The sequence below is a fragment of the Lissotriton vulgaris genome, chromosome 6 (assembly GCF_964263255.1).
Source record: "Lissotriton vulgaris chromosome 6, aLisVul1.2, whole genome shotgun sequence".
NCBI lineage: Eukaryota > Metazoa > Chordata > Amphibia > Caudata > Salamandridae > Lissotriton > Lissotriton vulgaris.
Window position 1 is genome coordinate 1,108,320,211 of NC_141694.1, and position 12,811 is coordinate 1,108,333,021.

Consider the following 12,811-nt stretch of genomic DNA (forward strand, 5'->3'; position numbering starts at 1 on the left):
TTACACGTTTCGGAGTCGTCTGACATTGGGCGGTGAGGAACCTTCGGGTGCATGTCGCAGCACCCCAAACGCATCAATTGGAGTTCTGTCACTGACATCTTCCTGTGACAGGCTCCACATGGTTTGAAACAAGCAGTTTTTTGGGGTGAAATTCTCACACCAGGAGTGATAAATCTCAATGATATTCAACAAAAAGTCACAAAAAAGGCAGTCAAAAAATTACTAAGGGTAGCTCAGACCAGATCAGTGCTCTCTGGTGTAGAAAGGAAAGAACTGACATCAGTGAGCCAGGGTGTTGCCTATATAAGTATTGTGCATGTCACTTCTGACGTGGAGCTGAACGACGCTACCTACCGGAATCCACTCTGATGCCTGTGGATATTTTAAGGTAAGGAATCTACAGCTACATAGAGTCTCTACCAGATTAGGCATAACCAAAGGTAAGTAACATGTTCTTTACCAACAAAAAACAGCTAATGTCTCTTTAAACAGAGGGCCTGATTCACAAAGATGTTGCCTTTATTTATGTTTGCAGTGCTCCTGCTTGGAAATCATAAGCTTTAGTCATTTCTACTCCTACCAAAATCATGATGTAAGTTTGTCGGCGGGCCTCATTCAAATTTATGAGAGGCATCCTTCATGTCCTATTGCAATGCACTGGGACAATTGAATTTTGAGTAGAAATACCAAGGGAAATACTGTGTACGGAAGATCGTGGTTGTGGACTCTGGCTTGCCCGCCAGGTTGATTTTAAGCCCCAGGAGTGCCAAGTTACAAGCAGCTGCAAGCAAACGTTGGCATATTGGCTGCTGATTAGCTGAAGCGCTCCTCAAAAATTAGCCTGGATGGTTTGTATCTTTTATATCTGTTTTAAGACCCACAATTAACTCCCATCTAACCTCCAAAATGAAGTAATCCAATCCTGATATGCGATTTACGGGCGTTATTAGATTGAAGTGTGAATAGTTCTCATCATAAATAATCTCAGATAGTTCTCATCATAGTTAATCTCAGGATGGCTGGCAAGAGCAATCATTGTACATAGCACCGGTTCCAAAGACAATAGTTCTTCTGTGGAGATGTGAAAAAGGGTCTAACTTGCAGACACCACTCCATGTGGCCTAGATCATACAAGCAATATTGTCTTAGGGCATGAATACGATCATGGGGGACGGAATACTCAGTCACCAATGTAATGGATATCGTGACGGAGTAACCCTGTCCACCAAGATCATAATCAGGCCTTTAATTAACATATTTATTGAAAGACTAGAGTAATACGATTGTTTGAATATAGAAGTGCGTGCGGGAGCTAAACGAATGAAATCACACCCAAGATGTAACAAAGCTCTTTGACATCTTGCATTCTAGCAAATGAAGGTTTTATGCACAAAAGAACATGTGCTAAACGTGTTGGTTGATTCTAATCCACATTATGCAGTCAACCGTGATTAATGAAAATTTGCACTGGCAGAGTGCTTGCCACCCAACTACCAAAGATTTATCATACAAAGCGTGTACTAAGCTTGCTCACTTGAGCCACCCGGCCATATTTGTGAAATACCCTCATTTCTTTCATTGGCAATAACATCCTGTGCCTAGCTTCTGTTATCCCCATTCTCTTTGGGCTATGGCTTCCCTAGGTGGTTAGGACTTCTTATGAAGCCGCTGCAGAGAATCCTCTGGTCATTGCAATACTACTGGTTCCGACTGAGCCCCCAGAATCCATTCCCTATTGAAACGTGATAAAGAGATAGCCTCAGACAGAAAGAGTTAGTTTTAGGGGCCTAACAAATGGCCTAGCCACCATTATTTACCTTCACTAAAGCCTCCTTAGTAAGTCTAGGAGAAAGATCATTTCACCCAATTGAGGTGAAATGCAATGATCAGAAAACCATGTGACATGAGAACAAATTATGATCTCTCCAGTGCAATCAGCAAACACACATGAATTTGACCATTAGTCCATAGCCTACACAGTTTTTGCGAAGACCTATTATACCATCGGTGTGCAGACTATGGCACAATATGGCCAACCCAGACCTGCCACTCCAGAATTTTGCAGAGAATCTCTGCTCAGTGCCAAGAAACACCTATTCACACCATTGGATTGCTTCTGTGCTGACAGTGGCCAAGAACAGCTAGACCGACACACTTGAAAGCAAGCAGCCAACACCACCTCTGCTTTCAGTGGAAAGGGTGCTGGCAATATGCTTGGCACCTGATTGAGCTCATCTTAGAAGTGTCACTTTTCACCTTTCCCTGGGTATCCTTAAAGTAAGCACAAGAATCCAATGTACCTGTCAGTTCATATAGCTTCTAAAAAGGGTAAAGATTGACACAAAACTTTTTAGAGCAAGGCATAAGGTAGGACAGTGAATCACAGAGAGAACTCAGAAAGACCTGTTTAAATCAGGAGGTCTTCCAAACATTTGTTTTTTTTCAGTTCATTCTTATGCCATCAATGAATTGAGAATCAGATGAAATTAGGAACTAAACCATGTCAGGTTTAGTACTAAATAAAGTTAGCAGTACTATCCTAACCAGCTGTGGCTTATCACTATGTACTGCTAACCTTGTTAGTGGCAGAACACTGAACAGTTGCAAGGGATGCATTGCTAATTTGTGCAGATATGTGATTGTTTCAAGATTGTAGAGCACATGAATATGGTTATAGAGATGCAACCATGGCTTATAGGTCCCAGATTCATTGTCACTTTACTAAGAGGTTCTCTTAGTAAAGTGACAGTTCATTTTCAATATTCTTCAATCAATTTGGTGAATAATTTATAGCACAGTTCAAACTTATTTACTCTGAACCATCTTTACAGGTTCAAACTGAAAGACTCATTTCCAAATCTTGGCCTTTACAAAGGGCATCTGATATTGGTGCCCCTTACTGACATAGTTATTCAACTTGGCAATGGAGGAATTGCAAACCACGTCTGAAAAATCGGACACTGGTACGGCATTGTAATAAACAAAGCGCTTTATGCCACTTCCTTATATGCACACAGTATGCGAATATTTGCACAGCAAATCATTTAAGACTTGGCCCCAATTAATTGGACCATTTTAGTGCTATATCTAGCCTGGTAGTGTGTAGGAATAAGTCATGCTTATTTCCTCTGAACACAAGTAACCAACATAGGTTAGCAGCTCCAACAAATTTAGAGCTAGAGCTAGAATGGACATTTTAGAATTTGAAACACTTAGGCATGCACATTTATGGAAGATGGCATAGCTGACAAAAAATTTGGGCCCGTGAGCAACTGGGTCTGTTTGGGCATGAGTAGGCACAGAATTACCTTATCCTAACTGCAGTTACCATTCACTGAAGGCGACCTATGCGTGCTTGACTTCTAATCCTAATACCTGATGCCACGACTTCAGTGGGTGAGTACTACACGAGGAAAATGCCAAAGCATAGTAACCACCTCCCTCCCTGTCCCACCACAAATAGCCAAACACTGTTGAAATAAACACCTTGATAAACTGGTCATTAGAGGACTACAACAGCTGAATTACTCTTTCCTTGTCTCCAAGGATTGGATTTCAAGACTTGGATGGGTTATTCTTTTCCTGTTGGCTGTCGCACGAATAACGGTGGGCTGTGTCTACTACTCCGGGATAATACAGAACTTTGATAGCCTTAGACGGGAACATGATATTCCATTGGGGAAGTTTCTTAAGCATGCATTAGAATGAACCTGTTACAGATGCGCGGCTTCACTCATTGGTCATTCTGGAAGGAGGTGGAAAACTGATCATATTCTTCTACCACACTACAAGGCGAGCTGTTAAGGAGACCTAAAGAAACAAAAAAGGAGGTGGGAACTAGATTTTGGGACAAAATTCGGACAGTAATATTGCCTGACGGAGATGAATCACATGGCCAGAGTCTCAAAAAATGCAAAATTAAAGGTACTTGAGTTTACCTTTTTTCATCAGATCTGACATCCACCAATACTTCAGATGTAACGCTGGTTAGGCCGCATTTTAATTTTTTATTTTTTAACTTAATGGTCATGCGCACCTAATGAAACCTCTTGGTTCGCCGACACTAGAATGTTCTCTTCCACACTGACTAGATAGTGCCACTTGTGCACTCCCAAGAAATGCTTCCTAGGCATGATGGCTCGCCCTAAAGCTGAGAAGCCTACTTGTGAAATTGCGATGAGTGGGTGATCGTCTCGCATGGGGTTGATCTCGTAAGATGGACCACAGCTGTAAATTAAGCTCAGGCTCTCCTCAGTAGAGGCTGGTGGAGGGCATGAGATCACAAATTAAGACACGTTATTAGACTTGACCTGTGAGACCATAGTATATGCCACTTTGAAATGTTCTTTAGAATGTGTTGTGTAACAATATCAAGTATTATATTGGTGAGCATGAATGTTTGCTCGCCCCCTTGGGGGGTGAACACCGCTGATTTTGAGCCACAGGGACATTGCTGCTAGTGATCTATAATTCTGCATCAATTACCCATTCCTCATGCATTGTGACCTCCTGAAACTGGATGGGTTTGTACCCCTGACAGATTGTTTACCTATATGATTCTGCATTTGAAAGTGAGAGTGCAAAGCACTTAGTACCTGTCTTTTTAGTTTTTGAAATCTGAAAATACAATAAAGGCTTGCCTAAAAAATGTTCAATCAGCCTTTTTTCCCTTATAGGTATGATCCATGCAAAGGAATGGAAAGTCTGGAGGACACTTGGGTATCTCGAGCAAATGCATTACAGAGGAAAGGACGAGCAGGACGAGTGGCCTCAGGGGTGTGTATTCATCTGTTCACCAGCCACCACTACAACAACCAGCTGCTCGAACAGCAGCTCCCTGAAATCCAGAGAGTGCCACTGGAGCAACTCTGTCTCAGGTACTGTATGAGAATACTTCACAAAGTGCTTCCAAACAAATATCCTCAGTAGTTTGAAAGTAACAACACCTCTCTCCCTAATGGTGAGGGCTGTTATTGCAACATTAGAGATGACCTGAATTTAGGAGTGTCATAAATCATCAAAAACCTACATTTATGAGCGTAGAAGAGAATTAACTTTTTTTAGTGTTTAACACACAACTATTTATTTAAATACTTTGGAAGCATACCCTGTAAATATTTTCAGAGTATTGTGTTTGACGTTCACATAAATTATTCAAAGAAGTGCATTTTACCAATGTTGTTAATTTGGATAGTAAAAAAGAGTAAATCTATTTTTCATTGTTTCAAGAGAGATAGCAATTAAATTGTTTTTTTTCCAGAATTAAAATTTTGGAAATGTTCTCGGAGTGCCGCCTGGAATCTGTTATATCAGAACTGATTGAGCCACCAAGTTTACAAGCCCTCCAGGCTTCAAAAACACGACTACAGGATCTGGGAGCCTTGACCCCTGATGAAAAACTGACCCCTCTGGGCTACCATCTGGCTTCGCTGCCTGTCGATGTTAGGATTGGGAAACTCATGCTATTTGGTACCATTTTCCGCTGCCTGGATCCTTCCCTGACTATTGCAGCAAGTCTGGCTTTCAAGTCCCCATTTGTGAGTATTCTGCATTAAACTGTGATTAAGAAGCTAGTAAATGACTTTTTTTGTGTGTACATTTCTTTATTGGGTTTTGAGCACAGTGTACAGAACTGAGAAAAACAAACATTACCACTCGATGATCTCTATTAGGCATGCAAGCCAAGATACAGTAAAATAAAAAGGGACAATTGTGTGGGCACTATACATAGATTGACTACACTGTCAATTGGACAGACACTATGAGAAATACGTCTTGATAAATTAAGGTATGAAGGGGATTGAATCACAGCGCTTCCACAAGGCCTGTCAGTTGTTCGGTGATGTGTCTGTGGCGTAATCCGCATCGGCGGCTCGCTCCAGAAGGTACGTCTGCAGGGGGGTCCATATGTCGTGTGGGCTTGAGGAGGGCGGCAGGAGCTCAGCATAGGTGTGCCATTGGTCCTGACAGTATGTAAGATCAGTCAGCCAGTCTTTAAATGTGGGAGCCCTTCCTCTGCCCCAATGACAGGCGACGCATCGCTTAGCCAACAAGAGTGCTAAAGAGGCGGCATATCTACTCATTGGTACAGCCAGAGTCCCAGTGTAACCAAGTAGTGCAACTAGGGGATCGTCGGGAACATGAAGACCGGTTATCTGGTCTAGTGCTACACTCTGTGTGGCGCAGGTGGAGACGCATCAGTCGTGCAGGTGTGTAATAGAGGCGATGTAAGTATTTATAATGAATGATGTGCAGCCTACTACTAGCAGATATTTTTCCGGTTTGCTGACAGCAGTAGGACCATTAGTCATCAGAGAGGGGAGAGCCAAGCTCCTCCTCCCAACGCACTTTGGACAATGGGGGGTCCTGCACGCAGTCTGCCTGGGTATTTATTTTTTATTTAGTGTCTTTTATAGTGCGCAGCTACCCCAACGGGGTGTCCCGGCGCTCCAGCGGATGAAATAATTCTTACTCCATAAGGATTTAGCAAAAGAGGTGGGTTTTCAAAGCCCTACGAAAGGCGAGTTCCTCCTGAATTGAGCGAATCGACTGCGGGAGTTTATTCCAATGGGATGCAGCACAGATTTGGAAGGTTTTTCCTCCTGATCGCGTCTTTTAAAATCTCGGGATAGTGAGAAGATTTTTGGAGCCTGATCGCAGAGATCTGATATTTTTGTAGGGGCATAGGCAGGTAGAAAGATATGCCGAGCCCTTCCCTTTAATTGCCCTATGGGCCAGTATAAGTGCCTTGAATTCAGCCCGTTTCTGAATTGGTAGCCAATGTTGAGAGCGGCGATGAGGGGAAATATGGTCTCGAAGAGAAATCCCGCACACTAATTAGACTGCGGCATTCTTGGTAGTGCGGTACAGCATTGAAACAAAGTGGGAGGGGGTGTTCTGCTTAAGGAGAGCATGTAGAGGGGTCACGGTTGGGAGCTCTTGTGGGAAGCACAGGGTTAAAGCCCTAATATCTGGATGCAGACGGATCTAGAAAAAGCGTTCTAGGGGGTGGGTGGGGAGTCACAAAAGCACTTGTCACCGGTACAAAATTTGCCATGAACATATAACTCCCCCATGTCCGGATGTGGAGTTTTCGGAGGAGTTGGCGGCAGCCTCCCTCCTGCGTGACTGGGCCGTCGAGTCTGCCAGGTAGGGGAAGCTGGGGGGAGTATAGTATAGGCCCTCGGAGGCGTCGGGCCAGGTCTCGCCAGGCGCTGGTGGTGCATTCTACTGTAGTAGAGGCTAGGTGTCTCAGGATGGCCGGAGCGCTTAAGTAGGCAGAGCATGGGGTTGGAGCCATGTATCCATCTTTAATCGCCAGGTGGGGCATGTAAGGAGGGGTATTCATCCAATATGTGGCAAAGTGGGCCTGTGCGCAGCTGAAGTATTATTCTAAATCTGGGATTTCAAACCCTCCATCACTAAACGGTCGAGTGAGGATGTTCCAGTGCAGCCTAGGTTCTTTCCCTTCCCAGGAAAGTCTGATGAGTTGAGTTTTCAGAGCTTTAAAAAATGTCTGCTGGGGGCGTACAGGATATTAGTGAATAAGTGAAGCAGTTTAGGCAGGATTATCATTTTTATTAGCAAAGTTCTCCCAGCGAGTGAAAGCTGCATAGCGATCCACCTTGTTACTTTATCGGAAAGGAGGTTTAGTGCGCGCACATAGTTAGCTGTCATCAAATCGTTCAGGTTACAGGTTATTACTATGCCAAGGTAGGTAAGTGGGTAGTCAGGTGTGAAGCGGGTGACTGAGTCTGTGAGAGGAAAAATCTGGGATTTCCCCCATTTTATATTAACCCCAAAGAGATGTCCAAAAAGAATAAGGAGCCTTAAGTTGGAGTTAAGGCTGTCTTCCGGATTGCGGAGGTATAGGGTAATGTTGTCTGCATACAAGGAAATCAATATTTTCCTCTCGGGGTAAATTAAGGCGTGATCCCGGTAATGTTGGCGGACTTTGGCGGCCAAGGGCTCAACCGCTAGGGCGAATAGGAGGGGGATAAGGGACACCCCTGCTGAGTACCCCTGGCTATCGAGAAGGAGGAGGAACTGGTATCGTTAACCACCACACTGGCCCGTAGTCCTGTGTATAGAAGGTGAATCCACGCCAGAAACGGGGCAAGAAATCCCATGCGGTTGAGCATAAAGGCCGGGTAATCCCATTCCAGGGAGTAAGACGCCTTTGTGGCATCGAGGAAGGCAGCAGTCGCGTTTTTGTCATGGTCAATATTGCCTAAGACAGCGAACAGTGTGCAGAGGTTGTGGAAGGTGCCTCTGCTGGAGACAACTCCAACTGGTCAGGGAGGACTAGGGCAGTCATAAGAGGACTGATGCAATTTATGCTAAAATGTTAGCATCAACGTTGATGAGGGAGAGGGGTCTGTATGACTCGCATAGCGACCGAGGCTTATCGGGCTTCGGGATGGATATTATAAGCGCCTCCCGAATGGTCCGGGGGAGAATACCCGACTCAAGGACCTCTTCAAATAACTGCCGCAAAGCAGGGATGAGTAGGAACCCATATGTTTTGTAGAATTTGGCCGTGAGGCCATCGGGCCCCCGGGGCCTGCCTGGACTGCAGCTGCATGATAGCGGCAGTAATCTTTGTCCTCATGGTGTGCAAGACGATATTCTCGCTGCCCGTCTCCGAGCCAGCCAATGGCAGTGTCTTGGAAGAAAGATGTGAAATCTACTGGATGCATCCTCTGTAAGGTGTATAGGGTGCTGTAGAAGCGCTTGAAAATGACAACTATATTAGAGGTGTTCCTATGCAAGTGACCTGTGACCTAAGCTATGAATGCCTTGTTTCTAAAGTGTGCCTGTATAAAATCTCCCATTTTGTTGGTCAACGGAAAACAAGTAGCCATGTGCGCCACAGGACCTAAGCATGTTTGGCAATGGCTAAAAGTATACCTCGCTATTGCAAAGAAGTTGTACTGAAATATACCTTGTGATACAAATGAGGAATCGATGATAGAGCTATAAATATCTACTACAAATGTAATCTACGTTTATAATCTAGCAAAAGAAGCAGGAACTGAGAATGATTCCCACCAAAAAAAATCTGCAGAGCGATGGGGAGGAAAGCGATCTATCAGATATATCCTTTAAACACAATTCTGCTCAAGCAAGAAGACTGAAGGCTGGTCTGAAGTAAACACACTATTCACTAGTATTTGCTTTTATAGCACAAAAAGCTACATCAGGCGTCAAAAATTGCGCTTGATAAAGGATTTACCTGAAGCGCCCCATGTCTCAGAATGAAAATGATTGAAATCTGATTGAGGACATTGACAATATAGATGCAAATGGACAATGGTATACGATTTAGACATGTTATCTTCCATTTTAACATAAGAAATAATTAGAATTTATTTGAGCCAGCATGTCTGTTATTTAATTGACAAAAGTGGCATACTCTTTGCATTCCAGTTTTCTTGACATAGTTGTGGTTTCAGACCCTTGTGAGTTCACTGTACCAAAGAGTACACCACCTTATCCCTTTGAACTTTGTTGCTATTAGTTTTCGGTCAGAAAAGAATCATTCTAATGTATGTTCCCACAACGTTCATCGTGCTTAGTGCTTTTTTAACCAAAGCACAGGCTGGCCTTCTGTTTTCTTGTCTGGGATATGATATACATATTGGTTGAGTATATTTTTTATTTAGGTGTGTCCCTGGGATAAAAAAGAAGAAGCGAACAGCAAAAAACTAGAATTTGCAGTAGCAAACAGTGATCATCTGGCTCTCTTACAGGCATATAAGGTGAGAGGATCTCTTTGTCTCATTCATTAAGATGCATTTGTCGTTGTTCAAACATGTCAACACTTAAGCAATTTCACATTGCATGAGATTGTGTTATCCATGCTTTCTCAATTGTGTGCACACAGGGTTGGATTTCAGCGAGCAAAGAAAGTCAACGTGCTGGTTTTTCCTATTGCAGACAAAACTTTTTGTCTGGAAGAGTCCTACAGGTAAGGTTGTAGCAAATGAGTTGGAATGGAAGGTGTTTAATTAGATGGGAGACATGGAGTTGCTTTGTCCAAATAATACTCCGTAACATGACCGTTCAATACCAGAGGGATTTCCACATTATCCGTAGTAAGCTCAAGTCTTTAGGGACAAGTATATTTTCTGTGGGTGCTATGTAATTGGTATTGCATGTTCTATTGTTCTGTTTCATTGAGTTACCATGCATGGAAATGTGTTATATTGCCGTATTTACAGAATTATGTAGTGACCACCTTCACAGGTTTCCCCTGTACAGCACATACCAAGTGCTGTTTAATTCCATCCCGAATCACCTGAAAAGCTGTAACCCTACACTGCAAAGTATATGCAGCCAGACATTGTGAGGTCTGTTTCTACATTTTCTGTGCTTGGCTTTGGTTTGTTTCAAGGGGGACCACTTGCTAGTACTGCTTGCTTAAAGGGACAGTTATGCTTTGTTTGTGTCACTATTGAATAGCACATAGCTCCGTAAGCTGTATTGCATTGTAAATAATGAATTACTAATAGTTTAAATAAAGCATATTTGTCTTTGCTTTTCACATGCTTGACGCCTGACTAGCAATGGAGTCAAAAGTCCCTGCTACAGTGGCCAGGAAGCATCCTGGCCCTTTTTTCATATTGCCCGACATGGTATGTTTTCCTGTATTGGGGACTCGTGTCATGAATCCACTGAAAGGTGCTCTATTTGATTCTGAATGTTGTTCACCAACAGAGAGCTAGACTCTCTGACTAATAAGCATACACCAAAGATAGTACTCCTCCTTTCTTTGGTGACTACTGGCCCCAATACCAGGGCATACCACAGCTAGCGGATGGAGCAACAGATTAATAGTTGTGGTGTGCAGGGCTTTTTACCTGCCCTGCAATGGGGACAGCTCTTGATGCATGAATCTTGTAATTGGGCACGACCAAGCATCCTGATTCGCTCTGACTTTATCTGGTCTATGAGAGTAGTGCCTGGGTTCAGGAGAGCTGGGGTAACCATATCTTTGTTCCTCTACCATCCATCCCCCGACATGTATCTTAGGATTTGGGATTCTCAATAGCATTTAGTGGTAGTGAGAGCTGCTGACTGTTCTTTTGACGTTCTTCCCCCTCCACTCCTATTTCTTTTCTTCCTTGCCGGGTGAAACTATTGTAGAGGCAAGGGTATGTTTCTGGTTTGAAATTACATCAACGTGATCAATCAGTCAATCAGTCAATGATTGACTGTCATATTGAATGCTGCATCTCCTTCCGCGCCCTCCCTCTCCATCAACCCAATTGAGTATCATGCCAAATGTTTTATTTATGTGAGCTCAGGCACTACTTGCAGGACCTTACAAGCCGTCTCCTACCCTCTAAGGATTTATCACACATAATTGGATGAAATTAACTTTGCACCTTCTTTCCTGTCCTCCCTCAGCATGTCAAAGATCCACATATTTCAACTCTAAGTGATGCAAGTATGAATACCTACCTGCTCATTTCCTTTGGTATTCATTATACTACTCGATGCGGGCAGTTTATTGTTCTTTGTTATATTATCTTCTGTCGGATTGCATTTACATAGGTACTTATGTAACTAGGTCTGCTATAAAGGAATATCTGTATTTTGGCTGGGGTCTTGTTTTGTTCCCTTTCTAAGCACAGAAGGAGAGGCTCTTTCTCAACCCCAAGTTAAAGGATAAACAAAAAATCGTGATCCGTTGTTTCCATATTTAATTTCTGCAGGAAATTTCCAGTCTTAAAAGGCAATTCACGGAGTTGCTGTCCGATATCGGGTTCGTAAAGGAGGGGTTAAGAGCCAGGGAAATTGAGAAGAGATGGGGGCAGAGAGGAGATGGCGTGATGGATGCCACTGGAGAGGAGGTACGAGATATTTGTCAAAAGTGTCATTTATTGCCTTGCTGTCTTTTCTGTTGGATATTCACTTTCTAATTCAATGGAATTTTTGATAAAGGCATCATTTCATGCACTCCTTTGGATGATTTTAAACTCTAGTTTGCGATGGCAGTCACCTCCAACGAGAAGTTATTTTATAACATCTCTTTAAATGTACTCAAATGTATTTAACATTTTTAAAAGATACAGGAGTAATTATTTCCCAACACTGAACACAAAAAAGGTAAACTACTTTCATAAACTAATTCAAAACTCCCCAGGGTACAGGATAGCAACAACGAAATGACATTAATGGTGATTCTTGGATTTTTAACTTTCATTTCCTTTCTTCGCAGCTGGTTGGAAATGTCTGGTGCGATTTTTTGAATGACAGTGCTACCTTGTCAAAGAGAAAGCTTGTGTACCAAAATGAGTGTACACCATTCAGTGGGACAGTGAGTGGGGCGCTAATGGGCAGTCCAGTGGGTAAAGTGGATTCTATTTTCAAACAGAAAAGCTACAGTGTGGTGTAGCAGTCTGTTATTCTGCATGTAGAGAACACTGTTCATCGAAACTGGGTCGAAAATACCAAAAATAGCAACAGAGCTACTTGCTCAGCTTTGTGGTCCCTGTTTACATTGATGTCTGAAAAAGAATCGAGCCTAATGCTGTCCTGAAATTAATTGTCACTGTGCTCTAAGCCTTCCAAATCCAGGCAAGCAGAACTGGTCCATGTAACCATGAATAAACACAAGTTTGAGCAATTGGCACGGTAAATAACAATCCCTTTTTTTATGTTTTGGGTTTTAAAACATAAATTAAAGGCATGGCCATTTACAATTCCAATAGCTTGAACTCTCGTAAATGCAAGACCTATTGCATTGCAAATGCTTGTTATACATACCAACTAGGAGCAAGAATAAAACATTTGCCCACTAGTT

The 12,811-nt window shown here is 42.9% G+C and overlaps 1 protein-coding gene across 2 annotated transcripts in view; it reads left to right on the plus strand.

The window, feature by feature from the left end:
* Nucleotides 1-12,811, plus strand: part of DHX57 (DExH-box helicase 57) — a 432,068-nt gene that overhangs the window by 344,385 nt on the left and 74,872 nt on the right. For both annotated transcript variants that reach the window (XM_086927178.1, XM_086927177.1), the window contains 5 exons: nt 4,677-4,877; nt 5,261-5,537; nt 9,666-9,761; nt 9,887-9,970; nt 11,721-11,858. In XM_086927178.1, coding sequence (XP_086783304.1) covers nt 4,677-4,877; nt 5,261-5,537; nt 9,666-9,761; nt 9,887-9,970; nt 11,721-11,858 — 796 coding nt within the window. The remainder of the gene's footprint in view (nt 1-4,676; nt 4,878-5,260; nt 5,538-9,665; nt 9,762-9,886; nt 9,971-11,720; nt 11,859-12,811) is intronic.